Source organism: Girardinichthys multiradiatus, chromosome 3, assembly GCF_021462225.1.
Source record: "Girardinichthys multiradiatus isolate DD_20200921_A chromosome 3, DD_fGirMul_XY1, whole genome shotgun sequence".
NCBI lineage: Eukaryota > Metazoa > Chordata > Actinopteri > Cyprinodontiformes > Goodeidae > Girardinichthys > Girardinichthys multiradiatus.
In genome coordinates, this window is record NC_061796.1 from 41,165,317 (window position 1) to 41,188,025 (window position 22,709).

Here is a 22,709-nt window from a genome sequence, read left to right on the forward strand (position 1 = left end):
GCAACAGATTATTTAGGAGACATGTCAGAACAAATGTGTTTTATTGGAGACGACATGAGAAGCTGTGGGTCTTCAAATGGTGCTTTGAAGATTTCTAGAGCACATGGCAATCTGAACTCTGAAATATCTTGACGTATATTTCTCTTAAACCTAAAAAGAGGCTGTCATTAGGTCTTTCAGCTGATAATGATTGAAAACATATCCAAATCAACCCAGAATAGTTCCCTAGATGCCAAATCAACCACCTTTCAAGCCCGTCTCAGTCCCCAGACCTGATTCCAATAGAAAACCTATAGGGTGAGCTGAACAAAACATATTATAAGAGAGGGCCCAGGAGAGGAATGACCAAGTACAGTAACTCCAACCATTGGGGATGTTATTGAGGAAGAATGTGCTGTCCTATTGGCTAAAAGGGGTTGTACAAAATATTAGCAGCAGGGGTTCCACTATTTGTGGTACTTACAGTAGCATGGAAAAAACACAAAGGTGAGATTTTCTTCCTCACTAAATAAATGTACCTAAATTAAAAGTTTAATTTTACACATCTTTTACAGGTTACCAATATTTGCAGGGGACACTGCTAGTTGAACTTGTTCCTCAAACATCACTCATTCCAGACTTGGCCTTTCACTATAAAACCTTCACTAGAGGATGTTGTTCCACTCTTGAACACCTAAAAATCAACTATGGGCCAAAGAGTCCAAAACACAAATAATTTGTTGGGCCACCTCTTGCTCTGATTTAAACACAAATTCAATGTGGCATTGCTTCAAAATGCTTATGTAACTACGCATTTATTTTCTTTAGTTGTGTTCCCACCAAGATCCTGAGCTGACGATTATTGACTGCTGTGTCAATTCTTCTCCAGCACATTCCAAAGATTCTCAGTGGAGTTAAGGTCTAGACTCAAAATTTCTACATCCTGACAAACTGGTGACAGCCAACCAGACACTGTGACTGAAGATGAAGAAAACAGATATATAATTAATAATCCCAAATTACAGTAAGATCAACATGGATTACAAGAAACTTAAGAAATACCCACGATTGAAAAAGGATAAGAGGTTTAGAAAATTAAGTCCCATATTTTAGATTGATGCTTTCAGTGTTCCTCACACTAGGAAAGAGAATGATGCAGATAATAAAACATATTTGTGATTTTTGTTCCAAGAATCACCATTTTACCAGTGAACAGTTAAGATAGCACGAAGAACCTCTCAGTTTTCTGTTTTTCTAATGATATTATAAGAAATGAAAGAGGAATATCTGTTTCCCCATTTTTTTATTTCCTAATTTCGGCTCAAAATTTGGACATTTGCTACAAAACAAAGCATCACAATCTGTAAAATCAGATGTCACACTATTCTTTGGCCCCCATAATATTACAGTCCTTGATGTAATTTTTTAAAGCTTATTTGCATTTATGAAGCAAATAAACTTCTAAACAAGGTAAATTCATATTTCTCTCCTAAAACCTTTAACAAAAGTTATTCATGCATTTGTCACAAGTATAGACTATGGTAATGATTTGTATCAGGGGATTGGTCAGTCATCCCTCTATCAACTGCAGCCGGTGCAGAATGCTGCCACATGACTTTTAAACAGAATGAAGATGCAGGAGCATTTAACTCCACTGTTGGCTTTCCTCCTCTGGCCTCCTGTCAGTCACAGGATGGATCTTGAGATGTTATTGTTGAATTGTTTCTGAGGCAAAAACTCGAGCGTGGAAGGAGTTCGGTAAGGCCGAGAGAGGCTGTTGACCTCAACTCGGGACATTGTGGGTCGGTGGGCAGAGAACTTCGAAGGTCTCCTCAATCCCACCGGCACATCTTCCACTGAAGAGCCTGCGGACCTTGGGGCGGGCTCTCCAATCTCTGGTGCTGAGGTCACTGAGGTGATTAAAAAGCTCCTCGGTGGCAAGGCCCCAGGGTCAGATGAGATTCGCCCACAGTTCCTTAAGGCTCTGGATGTTGTAGGGTTGTGTTTGCTAACGCAACTCTGCAGCATCGTGTAGACATTGGGGAAAGTTCCACTGGATTGGCAGACCAGGGTGGTTGTCCCCCTATTTAAAAAGGGGGACTGTAGAGTGTGTTCCAACTATGGGGGAGTCACACTCTTAATCCTCTTTGGTAAGGTCTATTCAGGGGTTCTGGAGAACAGGGTCCGTCGGATAGTCGAACCTTGGATTCAGGAAGAGCAGTGTGGTTTTCGTCTTGGCCGTGGAACACTGGACCAGCTCTACACCCGCAGCAGGGTCCTGGAGGGTACATGGGAGTTCGCCCAACCAGTCTACATGTGCTTTGTGGACTTGGAGAAGGAGTTCGACCGTGTCCTTTGGGGAATCCTGTGGGGGGTACTCCGGGAGTATAGGGTTACCTGGCCCTTTGATACGGGCTGTTAGGTCCCTGTATGACCGGTGTAAGAGCTTGGTCCGCATTGCAGGCAGTAAGTCGGACTCGTTTCTGGTGAGAGTTGGACTCCGCCAAGGTTGCCCTTTGCCACTGATTCTGCTCATAACTTTTATGGACAGATATTCTAGGCACAGCCAAGGTGTTGAGGGGATCTGTTTTGGTGGCTTTAGGATTGAGTCTCTGCTTTTTGCGGATAATGTGTCTCTATTGGCTTCATCGGGTTGTGATCTACAGCTCTCGCTGGAGCAGTTTGCAGTCGAGTGTGACGCGGCCAGGATGAGAATCAGTGCCTCCAAGTCCGAGACCATAATCTTGAGCCAGAAAAGGGTAGCGTGCCTTCTCCGGATCGGTGGGGAGGTCCTGCCTCAAGTGGAGGAGTTCAAGTATCTTGGGGTCTTGTTCATGAATGAGGGAAAAATGGAGTGGGAGATAGATAGAGAAATTGGTGGTGCGTCAGCAGTGATGTGGGTGCTGTACCAGTCTGTCGTGTTGAAGAGAGAGTTGAGTTAAAAAGCAAAGCTCTGGATTTACCGGTCGATCTACGTTCCTACCATCATCTCTGGTCGTGAGCTTTGGGTTGTGACCGAAAGAAAGAGATCACGGATACAAGCGGTCGAAATGAGTTTCCTCCACAGGGTGTCTGGGCTCTCCCTTAGAGATAGGTTGAGAAGCTGCGTCATCCGGGAGGGACTCAGAGTAGAGCTGCTGCTTCTGCCAGTTGAGGTGGCTCGGGCATCTGGTTAGGATGCCTCATGGACGTCTCCCTGGTGAAGTGTTCCAAGGACGTCCCACCAGGAGAAGGCCCAGAGAAAGACCCAGGACATGCTGGAGGGACTATGTTTCTCGGCTGGCCTGGGAACGCCTTGGGATTCCCCCGGATGAGCTGGCCCAAGTGGCTGGGGAAGAGGGAAGTCTGGGTCTCTCTGCTTAGGATGCTGCCTAACGCGACCCGACCCCGGATAAGCAGAAGACAATGAATGGATGGATGGATGGATGGATGGACAGACGGACGGAGAGAACATAACTTTGGACCACTCAGCAGCAGCCCAGTCCTTTTTGTCTTTAGCCCAAGCAAGACGCTTTTGATGCCATCTCTTGTTCAAGAGTAGCTTGACACAAGGAATGTGACCCATGTCTTGCACATGTCTGTGCGTGGTGGTTCTTGAAGCACTGACTCCAGCTGCAGTCCACTCTTTGCAAATCTCCCCCACATTTTTTAATGGGTTTTGTTTCACAATCTTTTCCAGGGTGCGGTTATACCTATTGCTTGTAAACTTTTTTCTACCACATCTTTTCCTTCCCTTCGTCTCTGTTAATGTGCTTGGACACAGCTCTGTGAACAGCCAGCCTCTTTAGCTATGACCGTTTGTGTCAGTGGTCATCTTTTGGACAACTGTCAAGTCAGTAGTCTTCCCCATGATTGTGTAGCCAACAGAACTAGACTGAGAGACAATTTAAAGGCCTTTGCAGGTGTTTTGGGTTAAGTAGCTGATTAGAGTATGGCAGCAGGTGTCTTCAATATTGAACCTTATCACAATATTCTAATTTTTTGAGAAACTGAATTTGGGGTTTTCATTAGTGTCAGTTATAATTCAATATAATATAATCAAAATTAAAAAAAATTACTTTTGAAATATATCAGTCTGTGTGTAATGAATGAATATAATATACAAGTTTCACTTATTGAATGGGATTACTGAAATAAATAATTTTTTTCATGATATTCTAATTTTATTGCACCTGTATATGAGATGAGTTAAAGGGAAAAAATGGTTGTGTGTAAAATAAAAAGCACCTGTACTTTTTACAAATTTAGTTAACAGCCGTAGTGAAAGCTCTTAGAATAGCAGCAGATTTAAGACTTTAGGGAGAAACGACGGCACATTATAGTATCCTCCGTGTTCTAATAAAATAATACAACTTATTTTATCATGCGTGATCAATAAAAGTGACTGTTGTGAAATGCAGGGATTTCAAAGCAAATCAGTGAATAAAACATGAAACATAGTAACTGTAATAAGGGCAAATTGGCGTTCGTTAGCAGCACTCACCACATCCAGAGCTCCAAAGGCCTTTTGGAGAACATTGGCAAGAGTCACACCAGCTTCCAACCCCCCTGTTATCAGGCAAGCTGTCTGCGATAGAGTCTCTGAAAACAAACCGACCAAAGCTGTTAGATGCAGTTAGTCTTTTCTAGAGTAGAACAGTCATGTAGGGCTCTGTAATTGCTTCTGACAGCCTTTCTGATATCTACCACCCTGTCCTCTGCTTACTTAAAGTTGTCACAGTCTGGGTTTGGATCAGACCAAAGTGCAGATAAGAGTTTGGCAGCAGCATGTTTGTAAGTCTTCAAGTTTTATTCCAAAAAGGTTTTCAAAGCAAAACGAAGCACTGCAGGTATGAGATAATAAGTCGAGGTTCAAAACTTACACATACTAAACACTGCAGGAACATGGCATGACGAGGGTAGCGAGTGTGAGCGAGTTGTGAGACGAGGAACCAGCAAAGGACAATGAAACAAACCAACTAATAAGCACAGTGAGAACAAAGGCAGGTAATCAAGGAACTAAGGACAGGTGTGACAAGCAGGCAGGGAGGTGAACTTAATAAAACTAAAGCATGAGGACATAAACAGACTGCAAAAACCCGAACTAAATCAAAAGTTGATTTAGTAAAAGTTTTACCTCCATCCTGCATGCTAATGATTCACTGCCACAACTTTGATATTCTGTGTTTTATCTATTTTGTTTTTTATTCGTTTGTTTTATTAATTAATAAATGTTTTATTAATCTGTCAATCGCTCCCAAAGAAACATTATTACAGAATATTTTGTTTTGTGGCATATTATTTGCATTGCAATGAAATAACAACAGATAAAATAAAATGAAAACAGAAGTCTTTTGAAATAATTCCCAAAAAGAACCACACTTCCTAATCTTTTTAGGCCTAAAATTAACTAGTTAGAGCCGAGTAGCAGCTAGGATAATCGCTAATATGTCTCCGAGCTGCAACTCAAACTATCCAAGTTAGAGACTGAGTGCATTACACTGAGTGATCTGGCAGATTTAACAATAATTCACCAGAGCTGGCACACAGTCAAGCTTTAAGACATACCAAAAATACAATTAAATGTCTTCAGACAAAAACACAACAGATATCGAGGACAATCTACTCATCGCAGATTGCTGCTAACATAAAAATTTAGACCTCCTATGCAGATGTCTGGCTTGATAAAAGAACTCATCGGGTATGTCTACCTGAGCACTGCAAACGCATACCAACCGAAGCACTAAGCTTTAAGTAAAACTGACAGACGTGAGAACTTCCTTCCACATCTTTTCTTACAAAAAAAAAACACACACAATGAATTCATTCACTTGGGAGGCTCTGGGAATTATTGCCGTGCACCTTATGTCACCATCAAACAGGTACTTGTTGGTCCAGGTGCTGGCAGGGTGAAATATGGAGCTGTGTTTATTTCCTCTGCTCTGATTGTTAAGGTCTCCCTTGTCCTAACTTGCTCTCCCCAGTATTTACCATCTGCTTACACCCGCCCTCTTCATCTCAGGCCAAACAAAACTTAAATAGAATTTCCCCCGTCAGAGAATGGTGACAGGTCATTTTAGTTTATTGTCACCTATTGACTTCTAACTATAGACCACACAAAAACAGACAAAGCATTCCAGCTCGGCTCATTTTAGAGCATTTAATCTGTCTGAGAAGAGCTCTGGAAACAGTTCAAAAACAGGAAAAAAAAGATCTCTTTACAACACATATAACAGGCTGCGTAAAATGAAAAGTTATGTGGAAGGAAACTCACCTTTGATGATGGACTCTGCAGCAGCTAAATCCCGTTTATAGGTTACCTAGGGGGCAAAGACCACTTCAGATGAAGTAGAAACAAGTGATTCATTTCTGCAGATCCATGCAGACATATTTTTAGTTTATTTACTGAGAGTTGGAGATATTTGTCCAAGAACACTCACCAGGATGCAATGTTGCCTCTAAGCAACAGAAGCCTAAATCTAAACTGATAAAGGTGATAAATTAAAGACTCATAAATCATTAAAATTCCCTGTCACTGTCATGAATGATCCCACACACAGATTAGGATTCAGTGAAAACAAGTCAAGTGAGGTTCAGGTGTGTATAAAAGGAAAGATTTTTATATGATATATGATTTGTTTAAATATACAGTTGAAACCAGATCTTTACATGAACTGTATAAACAGACACATCACTATGTATTTGCTGTCTGGCATAAAATTAGACCAAACCTAACTTAGTCTTACCAAAATAATTTCTATTTCCCAAATGCCAGAATTATAAGAAAGGTCAGGTTACATATATTTCTCTAGTATTTGCAAAAGTTGCCTTTTAAACTGCATGACTTGGATCAAACATTGTAGATTTCCTTCCACATACCTTCTCACTATAGTTTGCTGGAACTTTGGCCCATTACTCCAGACAGAACGGGTGTTTATGTACTTCACCTCATGTTTAAATACCCCCCAGTATAATGACAATAAAGACTATTCTATTCTATTCTAAAAACCTGCAGCACCCCAGGTGGTATTGTTTTGAGTCCAAATACAAATTACGACCTTTTATTGGTTCTGGAAAACTAAGACAATTGTGAAGCTGGTTTTCCACTTGATCTTGTAAGACCTTTAAAAGCCTTCGGAAACTCAAAGAGTTTCTAGTTAGAATACAGCCTTAATGGCTGTTGAACGCTTTATTCTGCTGTTGACACGGCCACCAGCTCACTCCAGCGGTCAAGTTTCTGTTTGGGAGCGAACAGCTGCTGCTGACTGAGAGTTTTAGAACGTTTTAAGTGCTATGAAGAAGAAGGAAGTTGCAAAAGTAAGGATCTAGATGTTACAAGCACATTTATGTGTACGGTAGGTATTCTCTTTGGGAGGACTCGCCTTCCCGTCTTTAGTTTATGTTAAGTTGTACCTGCTTTTCCGGAATAAAGTTTTTGCTGCCTGATAATGAAAATGGAGGATATATCTTCTGTTTAACAAACAAAATCATCTGCAAAGATGTAGCTGAGTTTTTGGAATACTATATCTTTTCTGCCTCTATAAACTCAAATTAAAACAAAATTAGTTTGTGTGCCCTGAAAGATGACAGATATACTTAAAGTTTGTGTTGACATTGTTAACACAAATACAAAAAAAAAGTACTTTACATAGTTTAAAAATAATCCTGCATACTAATATGCTGACTCATTACGTTCCAACATGACTGTGCACCAATGTACAGAGCATTGTTGATAAGGAACATGACCTGTTTGCACGGAGTCCTCACCTCAACCTGATGGAAACCCTTTTGGGAAGTAAGAGAGTAGAGAATGTAAACCAGGCATCTCGCCCAACATCAGTGTCTGACCTAATAAATGCTCTGATGAATGATCAAATGCTCCAAAAAAACACACTTCAAAACCTTATAGACAGCCTTCCCAGAAGAGCTGAAGGTGTTGTAGCTGCAAAGGGTGGGCAAATGGGACGTCATTACAAGTTCATGTGTTGAATTATAAATAGAATAATCATAAGTCTTAAAGGTAAGCAATCATTAGTAAAATTAGTTTTAAAAAAAAGTTAATTTTTTTTTAAATTCATAAACTCTTTTCTGTCCATTAAACAGGCCAAAATCTCACTTACTGCACCAATACCAACCCAAAGCAAACCCTTCTTCTGCTTACCTTCCACAGGGTTGGCGGACCATCAATGAGTTTGGCATTGATGCCGCTGTACTGCAGAGCCAGATGGAGACACTCGGTACCAAACTCCAAGTCTGACTCGGTGCACTGCAGAAGGGGCACAAAAGAGCGAGGCAGCTGTGGCTGGTTGTAGACAACTGTGTAGTTCAGGACACTCAGAGAAATTCTTCATCAACAATAACTAACAAAAAGGTACTGGTATTACTTCTTTAAAAGTACCGGTTTATGGGGGTAATGGTTCAAAACCTCTGTATCATTCTGAATTTTAGCAGAGCATCTTTCCCATGAAGGCCTTTGATTTATTGGTCTGCAAAGTGATCAATGGCAGAGCTTAGAAAGAAAATGCTCAGAACATGACGCTGCTGTCACCTCATTTTTCACTACCCTTCAGAGAGCTCTATTTTCTTTGGCTGATTAAATGTTCTTGGCCATATAACAGTGCTCTTATCTTCCAGATTTAACATCGAATGTGTCTAAGACTGTATTAATCAAGGCGCAGGTTTAATTACCAGCATTTTCAACTCCTGCTCTGACAAATTCAGAGCTACAGAGGTTATTTATAAAAGGACATGCCTATTTGGATGCTTTAATACATGTTTAGGTTTCTAATATTGAAAGGTTTTAAGAAACCACTGATGGGACATAAAAATTACATAAGTTTTAACTAAACAGGATCCAGGACATATGAAGCAGCATTAGTCCACCAGTGTTTGTATCACTGCTCTTGACATTTATTAACAACATAAAAGGGACAGCAGCATTTAAGTATTTTCATGTACATAGTTTTACAGCAACATTGCAATAACAAAGGACTGCAATATTTAGTACAATATTATACTCCAAGCTCAACGCATGCAAATCCAGCATGCCAATATGACATCTCGTCTGTTGGATGGTCTTTCACTGCCCTTGATTCCCACACATAATGACATGTTTGTAGTGACTGTGATCCTAAAGCTAATAAAAGTGGTAGAGACATTGTGATGAAGGACAAGAAAGAAAAAGTCACAATAATCAGAAATTCCATGTTTTCCTGAAATGTGCAGCTCTGATAGTTTGCACCTTTCAAATTAGCTTCTCTGTAGATCTCCCAGATTTTTCATAAACTTCCCAGAACTCTTCGTTTGCACCCTTGATCATGGAATAATCTTCAGAGATACACTAAGTCTTAATGTCTGGTCTCTCTGGGAGATGTTAGGCTTGATTAAAGAGTCGTGTAACCAAAGAGTTAAACTGCTAATCTTACACTAGACATGTGCCAGTGAACCTACAGGTTAACTACACAGTAAATAAAAATAAATCAATAAAAAAGCCTTGAATCCAACTGAGAATCTGTGGCAAGACTAGAAAATGACTATTCAGCTTCTAGATGTGTAAATCTGGTAGAAACATACCCCAAAAGGGACACATTGTTTTGGTCTATCCCAGAAAAAAACACTAAAATACACCAAGGCTTGAAGTTTTAAAGTGAAATAATATGAAAACATTTAATGGGTATTAATACTTTTGCAAGCAACTGTATGTATGTATGAGTTATGCATTGTTTGCTTTTTACAGTTTTCTCATAAGGAGTGGGTGGGTTGGTAATTTGTTTAGTATAAATTGAATAATATTTGAGAAATTAAACAGAAAAGACGTTTTGCTTTAGTGTCCATGTAACTATAGCGAGAGAAAAAAACATGGCCTCTGTGTGGTGAGGTAATTTAACCTTTAGCATTTTCTCTAAACACAAAAGCCCTCCCTGAAGAGTGGATAAAGTGTCTCCCTTTTTGTCTTTTTACCCCTTAGTTCTTCATCTCTGAATGGATGTCAAGCTACAACTCTGATGCTCCCAGAGATTTTTCATGAGTATGTCCTACAGTCTTAACCTGACAGACACCTTAGACGTTCAAATCTTTTTAAGGTCGAAAAGGAGGAGAGGGGTACACAGTCTGAGCCGACCCAACCAGTGTGTCTCTCTGCAACGTGACTATCTGTGACACTGCAGCACAAGAGTGAGCTCATTTTCTTTGAAAAGTTGAAGCCAATGCAGCTTTCAAAGCAATCTGCAGATCTGTACGTGCCAGGAGTAAAAATAACTTCAGACAAAATGAGCTCCAATTAACGGCATACTTCAGCTCTGAGCTAAAATTTTGTTGCCTCTTTCAAAGAAGAAATCAAGGCTGAAATAGCAAACTCCAAGTGTCTGAAAAATAAATAAGGACGACTTCTGTGTCTTGAGTTTCAGTTCGTTTGCCACGTTTAAGGACAAAAAGCCCTGCACAGTAATGGATCACATCAATCTAAATTATTTCCTCTATGCAGGTACATATATTAAAATGCACTCAGCTGCTCAGAGGGTTCATCTGAGCCAACCTGAAAGTGAAGGGCAATTTAAGGGTTTATTATCTGTCAAAAAGGGATTTATGTTCAATTGTTATTCTGTTTATGTCCCATTTTTGTCCCGTAGACAAACCTACAGGTGTGCAGAATTTTCAACATGTCATTCTTTCCAAGATGCAGCGGAGACGAATTGGTCAGTGACACCAATCACACCACAAGCTCTTTTGGCCCCCTTTATACCGGACTAACACCGCACTGCGACATTCAAACTGAGCCAGAACGCGAATGATATCCGCAAGGTCTTGGAGAGGCCTTCTGAGGTGCATCAAGAGCGCACTGTGCTCCCCCCCGTTATGTATGATGGAGCATGAGAGCTCCCCTACCACTTTGAGTGTGCACAAAGCCTCTGTGATGAGATCATGGAGGATCGGTATTATGGTGGTGGTGGCGGCCCTGGGTACTGCGTTGAGAAAGAGCCTATAGCAGCAGTGGTAGCTCACAAATGACGTGTGACCTGCACCCAAGTGCATGGATTGGTCATCAAAGAATTTGAAGGACTGGCCGTCTGGCCCCATGCTAACCTACCCACACCCACACCTGGCTGGCAACGCTCTAATTTATTCTCAGGTTTCTGTAACCGCAGCTGCTATGCTCACAACCTCCTGCCACTGATCTGGATGCAACAAAAATGACCTTACCAGGCATCTGAAAGGATCAGTCTATGCTCTCCAAAAAACATTTGCTAAACTCAGGCCCATTGGTGTGCACTGGACTCCTCTCTGAAGCAGCTGTAGAGAAGTAGACACCTCCAAATTATTTATATGGGCAAGTTTCTGGGAGACTACAAGAACTTATTTACTTGGCCAGCAGTGCAAGTGTTAAATCTACTTTTCACACTATCAAAGAAAGGCCTTGGTATTGTATATAGTAACAAGGATGGAGCAGGGCGAGAGGGTGGAGGAGGAAAGGCCATGAGAAGTGGCTCATGGGGTTTATAATGGGGTTTATAATGACTCATAAAGAATGTCATGCTTCAGAACCAATACATCATGAAAGTATTGCACAAAATCGTAAGATTGGCACCTTGTGGCATTTAGCACAGAAAACCACCTGAAGAGCATTGCCAACTGCAGTCAATAAGCTGATGGAAGTCCTAATGGCAATCCTCCACTACAGTACGACTAAAACTGAAGGTGGAGGTGCAGAAACCTCAAATATTTATATGGAAACTGTTGGTGGGGATGGTCACCAAAGCAGCAATGAAAAACCACTGTGCTGAGCACTAAGAACAGTACAGTCTCGCTAACGTTCACACTTAAATTGGGGTTTTCAGATTTGCTGCAATCCAGCAATGTTTGAAATGTCGTCGAGGTCCTGGCGACCATGTGAAGGTTTTATTCCCTGGTAAAATTCGCCTTACACTGAAAGCATGCAGCTTTCAGCACACTGGATTGTGAATGAAAGATCTGTAGCGATGCGTGGAAATCAGAGAGACAGTCACTACGCAATTTTTAGTGCAGGTAAAACACCAGAGAGAACCAAACCCCTGATTACTTAAAATCCTTCCTGTAAAACTTGTGTGGTGCTGGTAACTTCAACAGCAGCCCTTACCCTCTGGTAGGCCTGATAGATGACATCGTATCTGAATCCCTGAGGCATTTCGCTGGCCCTGTACTTGGCTCGCTCTAAAGAATGATCCAGGTATCCCTCTGATGTTGTGGCGATCACTGTGGAAACAAGCGGTCGGATAGACCCAGCTGCCTGTGTGGAAAAAGTCAGGAGGATCTGGGATTTATTATAAAACATTAGGTCAAGAATGCATTTAGAGAGAAATAATGTTCCACAACATATTTGTAAGGGGCAACATAAGACTCATGCAAGTTTTCCCCCAACCTACAGCGCACAAAAAAGCTGTACTGTGTACATTTGGTTCGCTGACATTACTCACATATTTATCTGGGTAAATAACAATTTATAAGAAAAAAGCTAAATTGATTAAAAAACTGATGGTGGCATATTGTTTTACAGGGAACAATTCTCAGCAATCACATCTGTATTACTTGTTGCATGGCCTGCTAATATTAAAAACCTTATCCACATTTCTGATAAAGTATTTTCATCTCAAATACAGCATTGCAGGAGAAGGCAGTCGATGAGGATGTTTGGTGCAGGAGTTAAATGAACCTGCTGCTTTCCCCGAAGAAGGGCACATGAGGTAAGGTACTGCTGACATAAACCGTCCTGGTTCTTCTGCTGTGAGAGGTCAGACAAGCTATAAATGCTGGTCTCTGTGAATGCTCTTTTAATAACCTGCATGACCTCCATTCAACAGGATCGAGCTTTAACTCTAAATCATCTGAGTCCAAATATCTAAATGTTTTCTGTCTAACACTGATCGAGAGTGATGAAGCTGCCATCGTCATAAACACATGAAATGATGCATTAATGTAGTTAAAATGAGCCTCAATCATTTTTGTCTCCCTTGAAAACCCTGCTTGTGGTGTGTTTTTGGGATTGGTTTGTTTAGGTTAACAGAACCAGGTACAAGACAAAAGCTCAGGTCGCATAAATACCCCAGGCTTTTTGTGATCTGCTCTCCTACCGAGTATAATATTTGAATCTGGGATGGCTAATCATGGCGGATTTGTTTACACTTTGTTCTGTAATTGACCTTCTCTGGTTTTCAGCTCAAGGCTCAGGAGAAGATCAAGTCTGAGCCCCAGTCAAGATTTAATTTAGCTTACACTCCTCTCTCCAAGCATGAGGACAGAGTGGCTTCCATGGTTATTTCTTTATTTGAAGGGGGATTACAATCATTCGCTGCACAGCTTGTCCCTTGGAAAAAAGACAAGTCCTGACTTCACCAGTAAGTTTTTCCAGAAGATGACATTTGCTGAGCCTTAAACACAGAACAATCGTTTGACTAATAGTAATAAGTGCACGCTTCTGATGAACGCAGGTCCCTTTGCTCTTCATTGAAGTGAAATGTTTGGGTTTGTTTCCCAATCACAAGCTACAGAGTTGCTTAGTGTTTTGCATGACAAAATTCATACTGTTCTTGACTCAAATCAAGTGTATTTTGACCATTTTAAAGGAAAATGGATGGATGGATGGATGGATGCCCATTTTTCCATTTCTTAAAGATTTCTTAAAGATAAAAACTATGTTTGTTCCTAATTTAATCTGAATTTACTAAGTAAACTTATTGCACTCACTCCTTGCTTTTTGGCAGCCACTGCTATCTTGTGCAGAAAGTCCTCGTCCACAAAAGGGCGCACAGCATCGTGTATAATGACCACCTTTGGTCTGCTGCTGGCTGCTGGCTTCTCCTGCTCCCTGACCCCCTCCTCCCCCAGAGCCATGACTCCATTGCAGATAGACCTGTGGCGGGTTGATCCGCCGGGTACCACTCGGACCTTATTGTGCTGGAACTGCTGGACGATGTCCATCATGAAGCCAATGTTTTCCTTAGCAACAACAACCATGATGGTTTGGATCCATGACACCCTGCAAGATCGAAGCGAATAAAAAATGATACAACTATGCCAAGTCAGAACAAACCTATAGATGTATTTTTCAGCTAAACAGCAGCAGGCTCTGAATAACCTTTAATTACTGTGACAATGAGACACAAGTTCCACCACTAAAAAAATGTAATCACCAAAATCTTCCACAGCAGGCCATCCACTGAAGGCAGAATACAGTAACATGCATTTAAACCTCAGGTAATGTGACATGTATCAATAGATAGTAACCACCTGTTTATATACAATTTATGAGACCTATGTATATGTTTTATTGAGGGGTGCACCGATTGCAATTTTCTGGCCTATCACCAATCTTTAAAAAGCCTGACATGCCGATTCCGATTTTGGCCAATGCCGATTTTTTTGCATAACTGACAATGTCAGGTGTTATAAGGTCACACTACACCTTCGATGTCGCATTCTTATTTTATTGAAAAACAGTGAACACTACCAACGTTGAACATTGATCACCCAAAATTAAGGAAATCGGGGCTGATCGATTGGGCCACTAATCGGTGCACCCCCAGTTTTATTATCTAAGTGTCCAAACTTCATTTCACCACGACCCTGACTTTCCTCCTCAGGAACCCTCCCTGTGATCACTGAGCCAGTTTCCATCAGCTTTTTCCTCTAATCCACGTCCTGACGAGGAAACAACAACGACAAGCTAATAAGATTCATCTCTTCACCGCAGTCGTTTTAAAAACTTTTATCATCAACCAGGGATCGAGATTTAATGTAAACATCCTCTTTTTCATCTCCCAATCATGGAGCCCAAAATCTGTAGAAAACATGGCCGTCTGTCTCCCAAAGACAAAAACTCAAATATTCCAACAACAAACTGTGATTTAAAAATTGCAGTTGCAACACACAGGACCAGAACAGTTTTTAATGTTTTTTTTTCCAATGTGAGCCACCTTGGTTGTTTAATTCATGCTGTGGATGCCTCTTAAATTACTTTCAATTGAACTGCTTCAGTGGAATTTCCTTTAAACAACAAACATTTGCTTTTGTTTCATTTATATCACTATATTGTTCTGCTTTAGTCAAGTTTTTCCACCACAGCAGTTATGTGATTAAGAAGAGCCATCCTAAACAGGACACTTGAAAGCATCCTAAAATAGACAAAACAAACCACTTCACTTTCTTGTAAGAGATAATCCTTCAATAAAACACACTCCTTCCATGCAAGCACACACCCTGAGTACATCCTGGCATGCTTAACAATGCCAAGGTTAACCATGCCAGGATGTACGGAGGGCAAAAAACTTCAAAGTTCAGTCAGAAATAGTGGGAATTTTTCATAGTTTTAAACACAGTGTAGCCATGTTGGGATATTTAATGGTCAGGAAGTAACATCTGCAAATTTTGAAGTTGGGAGTAAAAAGTCAAATAAGGAAAAAAAAAAAGATTTATATTTATTTTAATATGTTGTTAATATGTTTTAAAATATAACAATATACCTCCAAAAAAGATTTTGTGGGTTTTTTTTATGTTTAGGCAGCATTTAAAAATGATTGACTCCAATTCTGTTTCTATAGGTTTGATCCAACTCATGGATTCAGCCAAATAAATGTAAATCTTCATTGTATTCTGATGTAACTGTAATCATTTTGTCCTGAAAACATGGAATATGTGAGCTGGTCAGCAACACATGCCTTTATTTTTAAACATATTTTTTTATTTTCAAGCCTTTTGAATAAATATCACTGCCATATGTAAATATGTAGTATTGGTATTGCTCATTTGAGAACGTTTCTCAGGACAGTTTGCTTTATACTTCGACAAAAAAATATGGAAGTTATAATTCCCAAAACATTGTGACAATTCATTAAAGAATTTCATATTTTTGAAAGGCCATTTTCAATGGTTTAACACAATCCACTGATCACAATTCTGTGGTTGATTTCAGTTTTTTTCCAGCCAATACTGATTATAGTCATTTTCAATTTCTCTTCAAGGACTATAATAGCATTAAAAAATATTTTTCTAGCCTTCCTACGTATTTATTCATAAGTTGTATCATGAATGAGGTTACGTCCTATATAATAATTATAATTAGAGAGTTGACCTTTATCGTAAACACCCCAATGATACTTAAAATAGCTAGGCTGGAACATTCTTCCCCTCTAACACACTAAAGATAGAGAGAGTTGATGTTAGCGGAACCGGGTAGCACATTTGGGGCATTTATAAATTGGAAAAAGATTGGAATTTTAAATTTCTAACACTGATCAGCAGCTGATGTCTCGGTGCACTAGTTTTCAGCTTTTATTTGTGCTCTTTAGACAAGGAAGGTAGAATGAAATAACCTATATTGGTCACAGGCATTTTTCCCCATGTCACTAGTAATTGTTTGGAAGAAAAAAAAAGTATTTTAATTTTGACATTGTCTTCAGAAACATAACAGAATTGTGTATGTGTTTTAAATAATTCTTGTAATTCCTTATGGATTATGTATAATTTTTGGATGATTGGGAGAAAATAATGAATTCTGGTGAAACTATCGGCAGGGTGGGGAAAGGGGGCAACACTTTATTTTGCCCCAGGGCTCTACATCCAGCAAAATCTTCCCTGTTAAAGACGGAACCATATTTCCATAATCTGTTTTCAAATTTTTTATAACTAAAGGGGGTTTATCATAGTTTTATTTTCCTACCTCTCAAAGGACTCTATAGTGTAGCTTATAAGCGGTCTACCCAGAAACGGACAGAACTGTTTTGGTGTCTGCAGACCGGTTCTCTCTCCGGTTCCCCCGGCAGGAAGTACCACCGACACCGGGAAGTCCACGCAGGGTCCCGCCCTAAGGTGGTCGCTCTTTTGGGCTTCGCCTGTTAGGAAAACCTGGGGATGAGCGGGCCTGTCCTGTTGACTGTCATCACTCTGCCTATAAACGGGACTGACTTCCATCTGGTCACGGTTAGAGGTGTCAAAGGAGGTTTTTCCAAAAAACTGTTCATTCCAGCCTGATACGCTGGACGTCTGTCTGAGGGAGCGTGGATGCAGAACCGGGGAATATCAGAGCGCTGTGAAGCTAACACTGCAACGGTAGTGCTTCCGCTCAAACGTTTCAAAATAAGACACCTTTCTTTTCAGCTTGAGGGACACCATGACGAAGCTAACATTAGCATAGAGGGTACCTCTTTCTTTCTTTCTTTCTTTCTTTCTTTCTTTATTCGTTAATGCATCATTTATAGTACATCATGTGACATGCTTTAGCAAAGGCAAATGCAAAAAAGCTATTGAAATAATAAAAAAGAATATTAGAAAACTGATGACAATTTATAATTTCTGAACTGTCTACCCATAATTAATTCAGAAAAGTTAAGACTAGGAAAAATCGTGCTCGTCTTTATTATTATTTTGGTCTTCAATAATTAAATAAATAAAGTCATTTGCGATTAAAGAGTATGATTAAATGACTATGATTGGAATATTTTGTTACCACAAGTTGCAAACTTGTATTTTTGAGGGAGAGAAATAAAACTTTTCTAAAGGCCACTCAAATGTAGTCTTAACAATATATTAAAATAAATACGAAAGTGTAAAGACGTCAGAACAAGTATCTATTGTCCACCTCAATGTTTCTTAGATTTTCTTATTTTTTTTTTGCTCAATAATTCCTTTTTATTTTTTTTACTTTACTTTACAGAGTGTTTGCAAGTATTTCGGAATTTATGTAATGCACCTTAAGAAATTCTAATGAATTGATTATAAAGTGTTGTTTGTATCAACATCCGATGATAGTATATTTCTATTGTCTTTGGGGAAAAAGTACATCTAGTACACTAGAAATAAAAAAGTGGAGCACATCACCCCGGTTCTAAAGTCCCTACACTGGCTCCCTGTAGCTCAGAGAATAGACTTTAAAATACTTCTGTTAGTCTATCAATCACTGAATAACTTAGCAACAAAATACATACATACATACAGACTTGTTGTCAGTGTATCAACCATCCAGACCTCTCAGGTCTTCTTGCTCAAATCTACTCTGCATACCCAGAACCAGAACCAAACATGGAGAAGCAGCTTTTAGTTCTTATGCTCCACTAATATGGAATAAACTCCCAGAAAACTGTAAAAGCGCCGAAACCCTAAGGTGCTTCAAATCAAGATTAAAAACCTATTTGTTTAGAGTGGCCTTTGAATGTGCCATCTACACATTATTAGTTACGTTTTCAGTCCAATTTTCCTTTCATTTTCTTATCCAACATTCTATTCTTTTTTTTTTTTTTTTTTACCTCTGTTGTTTAATTTTCTGTATCATTGTAATGTTTTTCCTTATGTACAGCGCCTTGAATACCTTGTTGCTGAAAAGCGCTGTATAAATAAACTTGACTTGACTTGACATCCTGCTTCAGCTTTTGGATTTCATATATCAGCACATATTAAAAATGATCAATCTCTACCAGATTCTAAAATTACCTAAATCTAATCTTAAGTGTTTCCACAAATACATGATTTAAATAAACAAAGACAAACCATGAAAAACTAAGTACACCCCATGGTTAAACAGCTCATAGAACCACCTTTGGTAGCAACAACTTCAAGTTGTCTCTTCTGTTTGACCAATCCTCTTCTGTGTGCCCCCACCACAGCTTTTCAGTCAGGTTAAATCAGGCCCATTACAACTCCCTGATTATCCTGATTCATTGTTGTTCAGTCATTTTGCTTCTTTGTGTGAAAACATCTTCTTGGTGACCCAGTATAGACCAAGCTTTGGCTGTGGGCCATATGGCTTCACATTTGACTCTGGAATATTTTGTTAAACAGAGGAGGGCATGGTTGACTCAATGACTGCAAGGCGTAAATTTCTTGTTGGCTGAACAAGAAGCCCATATCATCACCACTCTGTGTCGGGTCTAACAGTTGGTATCAGGTGTTTGTGTCGATATACTGTCTTTGATTTTCATTAAACATGTTGCTGTGCACTATGTCCAAATATCTTTGTCTCCAATGTTCCAGATATTTTGTGGTTCATTCAGATGCCACTGTGCTGTCATTTTCTTTCTCTAAGCATTCCTGTTCAGTCTTTTTGTAATTATACTGTCACAAACTTTAATATTTTACATGCTGAGGCAGTTCTGACATGAAGCATTTGGGGTTTCTTTGCCTTTTCAAGGAGTGAACAACCACTCCTGGAAAGATTGGCAACTGTCCTAAATATTTTCCACTTATGAATAATTATAGGAGGATAGATTTCTAGTTGTTTGGACATTATAACCCTTTTCAGACAGACAGGCAACGCCAGTTGCTCGGGCCATTGCAGATGTTTTTCCACCTTGGCATTGTGTCAACACACACTGTATGCTCAAGACCATTAAGCTTTCCAATCGGCTTTGTTCCTGTGTTATAAATAATGACAATGTGAGATTTCTTTGTGTATTTGGTCAACCAATTAAAGACAAGATCATTTTGTATTAAGGGTAAAACCTGGGAACTGAAAGAGGGGCTGCCTTTTTTCATCTGTAATTGTACAATCCCTTTCAAATGGATTTCCAGTTTATACAGCTGTGCTGATGTATTCTAGGCTGTAAGACCTCCTGTCAATATAATGCTTGAAATCTATTAACAATATGAAACAACATGTGATAAAATAGTTGGCTTTATTTAACGAAGTTATAACCAGAGTGACGTTTCTCCAGATGCTAAACAAATGAATTCATCGGGTATGTTACATAACATATATTACATCAAACATCGTATTTCTTACATAGTAAAATCTTATAAACACAGCCATATATCAAAATGTAAGTAGGAATTTTGCATTTGTACAACTATTTACAGTTGACGTTTTAAAGACGTTTAGGTGTTTTCCGCAAGTTAGCTGCAGATCTCCATAAGCACTCAGAATATGCGCAGCCCTTATAGGACAATGTGTTCTAGTAGCTCTCCAGACTGTACAATCCACTTCTGTTCACATTTTTAAAACACAAATCTTTGACAATCCTTTCTGGAGTCTCCATCTTAGTTAGGAAGCAGCTTTGCTTGAGTCAAGTAAAAGTCACTGAAAGATAATCCACAACCACAACTTCCAAATGTCAAAACAGGAAACCTCCCAAGGCTTTTACAGTCAATCTAAACATCTTGCCGATTTTAGGATTCAGTTTCGTGCCAGTTCTCCCTCAGCCGTGTCTTGCCCAGCCTCTTCTTGCTCTTGGATTTGTGTCTGTGGAGGGGTGATGGCTGCAGCTTGGCTGGATCTTCGAACTTGCCGCCGGACTCGTTGTGCTGCCTTGAGAACCTCTTGCACTTGCAGGAGGTGACCACGGTGATCTTGTACGTTCTTGTGCTGCCATCCTGGCACTGCAGCTGGATGCGCTGAGTGCGGGTTTTGTCATTGACACAGCGCCAGTCATGGGTGATGCTCCGGCGGGCCCAGAATTTCCTGCCACGGGTCCCACCGATCCAGTTCTCCAGCATCTGGGCTGGGAGGCACTCACCTGCGCACACAAGCTCCTTGATGGGGTTGACGCTGGTGCAGTGGCCGTCAGAGATGTATTTTGTGGACCTCAGCTCTCTGCAGCCAATCTGACTCCGATCTGTGGGCGAACAGAGAGGGGTGTGATCATTTTTAAAGTACCCAAACAGTCCTTCTCTAGGATTTCTGTCTCACATTTGCCTAAAACCTGAATGGAAAAAGAGATGTCTCCCTTTACATTGGTTGTGAGTCCATTTGAAGCTTCTGGCAAAGAACATGAAGACAAGCATGCAGAACAATAGCACCTGGAATTTTCTTCCTTCAAAAGTAATTACAGCATTGTGACAAAAAAAATAAATAAAATCAAGGATTAGCAAGAGGAATGCTTCTTTGTAGGCAGCTTTTAGTCCTGCAGGCTACGCACACCACCACCCCTCCTCTCCCCTCTGACTGTAACCCAAGACCTGCTCGATTCACACAGCTCCATACACCTCTGTGACAGCACTGGATGAATGGAGAGGCTCTGTCTTCCTATCTCTTGCTTACACCCCTCTCCCCCAACCCCATACATGTCCCCATCCATCAGGGTCTCATACTGGGAGAGCTGCAGGGCAACTACTGGGAAAAAAACTTCATCTGTCTGGACTGCAGCCAGTCAGGTGGGTGCAATGCGCTGCACAAAGGGGACATCTCTGTTTATTAATATGCTAATATACTTATTTTTGTTTGTCTTTTACTACCTTCTTATGAATGCATTTAAAGAATATTAAGTAGAAAAAGAAATATTAATACAATTTTTTGTCAATTTCTAGTTACTGTTCATGTTTGCAATGCATAATTTTATTTTACATTTACTTTAATTTTACCACTCATGTCTGATCTACATTTACATATTTAAACATCTGTTGGGACATTTTAACATCTTTTGCCATATGTTTGAACTATTTGGCATGTTTGTTTGCTTGTCTTTTTTTGTGCTGCACAAAATGACATGAGAGCTAGTCCAAAAATAAAGTTTGATTGATTGACTGTCATCGTATGATATCGGGGAGAGATTTATTTTAGTTTGCAATACTTTAGTTTTAGGCATACTTTTGACCTTTTAGTCTAACAAGACCATGTTTCTTCCATAGGAATGAAATACCACCAAATAGTTGGTTAGCTCAGAAATACAGCAAGTTTTTATTTTTAACATTGATATTACATCTAAATGCCACTGGTTGTTTTAAAGCTTCTGCAAATGTGATTATTTATCTTGAAATACTGTTTTTGAAACGTTTCCAGCATGCCTACATATAAAGCTTATTATATATATAGTGCAGTTCTATGACTGATTTTTGTTGCTTATATTTAAAGGTGTGAAAGTGACGCTAACTCCATGACTAAATTCAAATAAAAAAAAATATTTTTTAAGTAAACGTTTGTATTAAAACATGTAGCTGTTTGTAAAACCAGAGACTAGGAACTAATCATTGCTTTTTCAGATGCATAAGGTGGAAAAAACACTGATAGAGCTGTCATGTAGAGAGATGGACATTGTTCAGATTAACTAACATTATTACAGAAAGTATGATAAAGTTTTGCAGTAAAGCAGTCAAGCAGCAGAGCATCCTTCCTGCGGCTGCTCTGCTGCACGACGCATCCTTTCCACTCACCGACTCGCTCATGCGCCGTCGCGCCGCCGCCCTGTCCTCGACCTCCGCTGCGCGCGCGGTTCAGGGACGCGTTGCTCTGCAGCTCCGCAACCGGCGCGGGACTCACGTGTGAGAACATCCGCTCCGTGGCGTCATTTTTCACGGCCTGGCAGCTCCTCAGGAGGATGCAGAGCAGCAAGAGGGAGCGACACGACGCGTGTGCGCGGAGGTGCATGGCTGTGTTTTCGAAACGTTGATAAGCTTGAGCAAAGCAGACATGTGTCCTGATGCTGGATGAGCTGCTGGGTGTGAGGAGACGGGTTTTAAATGCGACCCGTCCCGCCCCTTGCTTTGGTAGCTGCTCAGGTATGTCTTAATGGGGAGGGTCTGATTGGCCGCTAATCGCTTTGCATCATCGCTGGATGCAAACCTCGTCCACTTGTTTTATTTTATTTTAAAAAGCATTCACCCTGTAGGCTATGTTGAAGAAGATGCCTCTGTCTTCCACCCTGAACAATAACATCCTTAGCTGCCTTGGTTGTCCACACCTTTGTTAAAATACCACTTTTTCATAACACTAATGTTTTCCAGAAATAATGTGGCAGTTAACAGAAAAAGAAGGAAAAAAAAAGCTATTAAATAGATAGAAAGTACCATAACCTGGGTGC

General features: G+C 40.1%; 2 protein-coding genes across 4 annotated transcripts in view; both read right to left on the reverse strand.

Annotated features, from left to right (window-relative positions):
- Positions 1-17,042, reverse strand: part of crppa (CDP-L-ribitol pyrophosphorylase A) — a 58,423-nt gene extending 41,381 nt beyond the window's left edge. Inside the window, exons 1-6 of one of the 3 annotated variants that reach the window (XM_047361998.1) lie at positions 16,646-17,041; positions 13,675-13,966; positions 12,071-12,220; positions 8,120-8,224; positions 6,233-6,278; positions 4,463-4,560 (exon numbers count right to left, since the gene is read on the reverse strand). In XM_047361998.1, the coding sequence (XP_047217954.1) occupies positions 4,463-4,560; positions 6,233-6,278; positions 8,120-8,224; positions 12,071-12,220; positions 13,675-13,966; positions 16,646-16,896 (942 nt within the window). In that variant the 5' untranslated portion in view covers positions 16,897-17,041. Of the gene's footprint in view, positions 1-4,462; positions 4,561-6,232; positions 6,279-8,119; positions 8,225-12,070; positions 12,221-13,674; positions 13,967-16,645 lie in introns of all 3 variants that reach the window. The other 2 variants (XM_047361997.1, XM_047361999.1) reach the window with 2 other exon arrangements.
- Positions 17,043-19,573: 2,531 nt separating this feature from the next.
- Positions 19,574-22,403, reverse strand: sostdc1a (sclerostin domain containing 1a). Its single transcript, XM_047361612.1, has 2 exons — positions 22,063-22,403; positions 19,574-20,528 (listed from the first exon to the last, which is right to left on the reverse strand). The coding sequence occupies exons 1-2, from the start codon at positions 22,274-22,276 to the stop codon at positions 20,083-20,085; spliced, it is 660 nt and encodes a 219-aa protein (XP_047217568.1). The 5' UTR covers positions 22,277-22,403; the 3' UTR covers positions 19,574-20,082.
- Between the last annotated feature and the right edge of the window lie 306 nt (positions 22,404-22,709).

What these genes read in the sequence shown, in the direction of transcription:
- sostdc1a (XM_047361612.1), bottom strand. Translation starts at nt 22,276, where the DNA reads ATGCACCTCCGCGCACACGCGTCGTGTCGCTCCCTCTTGCTGCTCTGC. An exon ending in GACGGCGCATGAGCGAGTCG is followed by an intron (nt 20,529 to 22,062) that starts GTGAGTGGAAAG and finishes GTTCGCCCACAG; the next exon opens with ATCGGAGTCAGATTGGCTGC.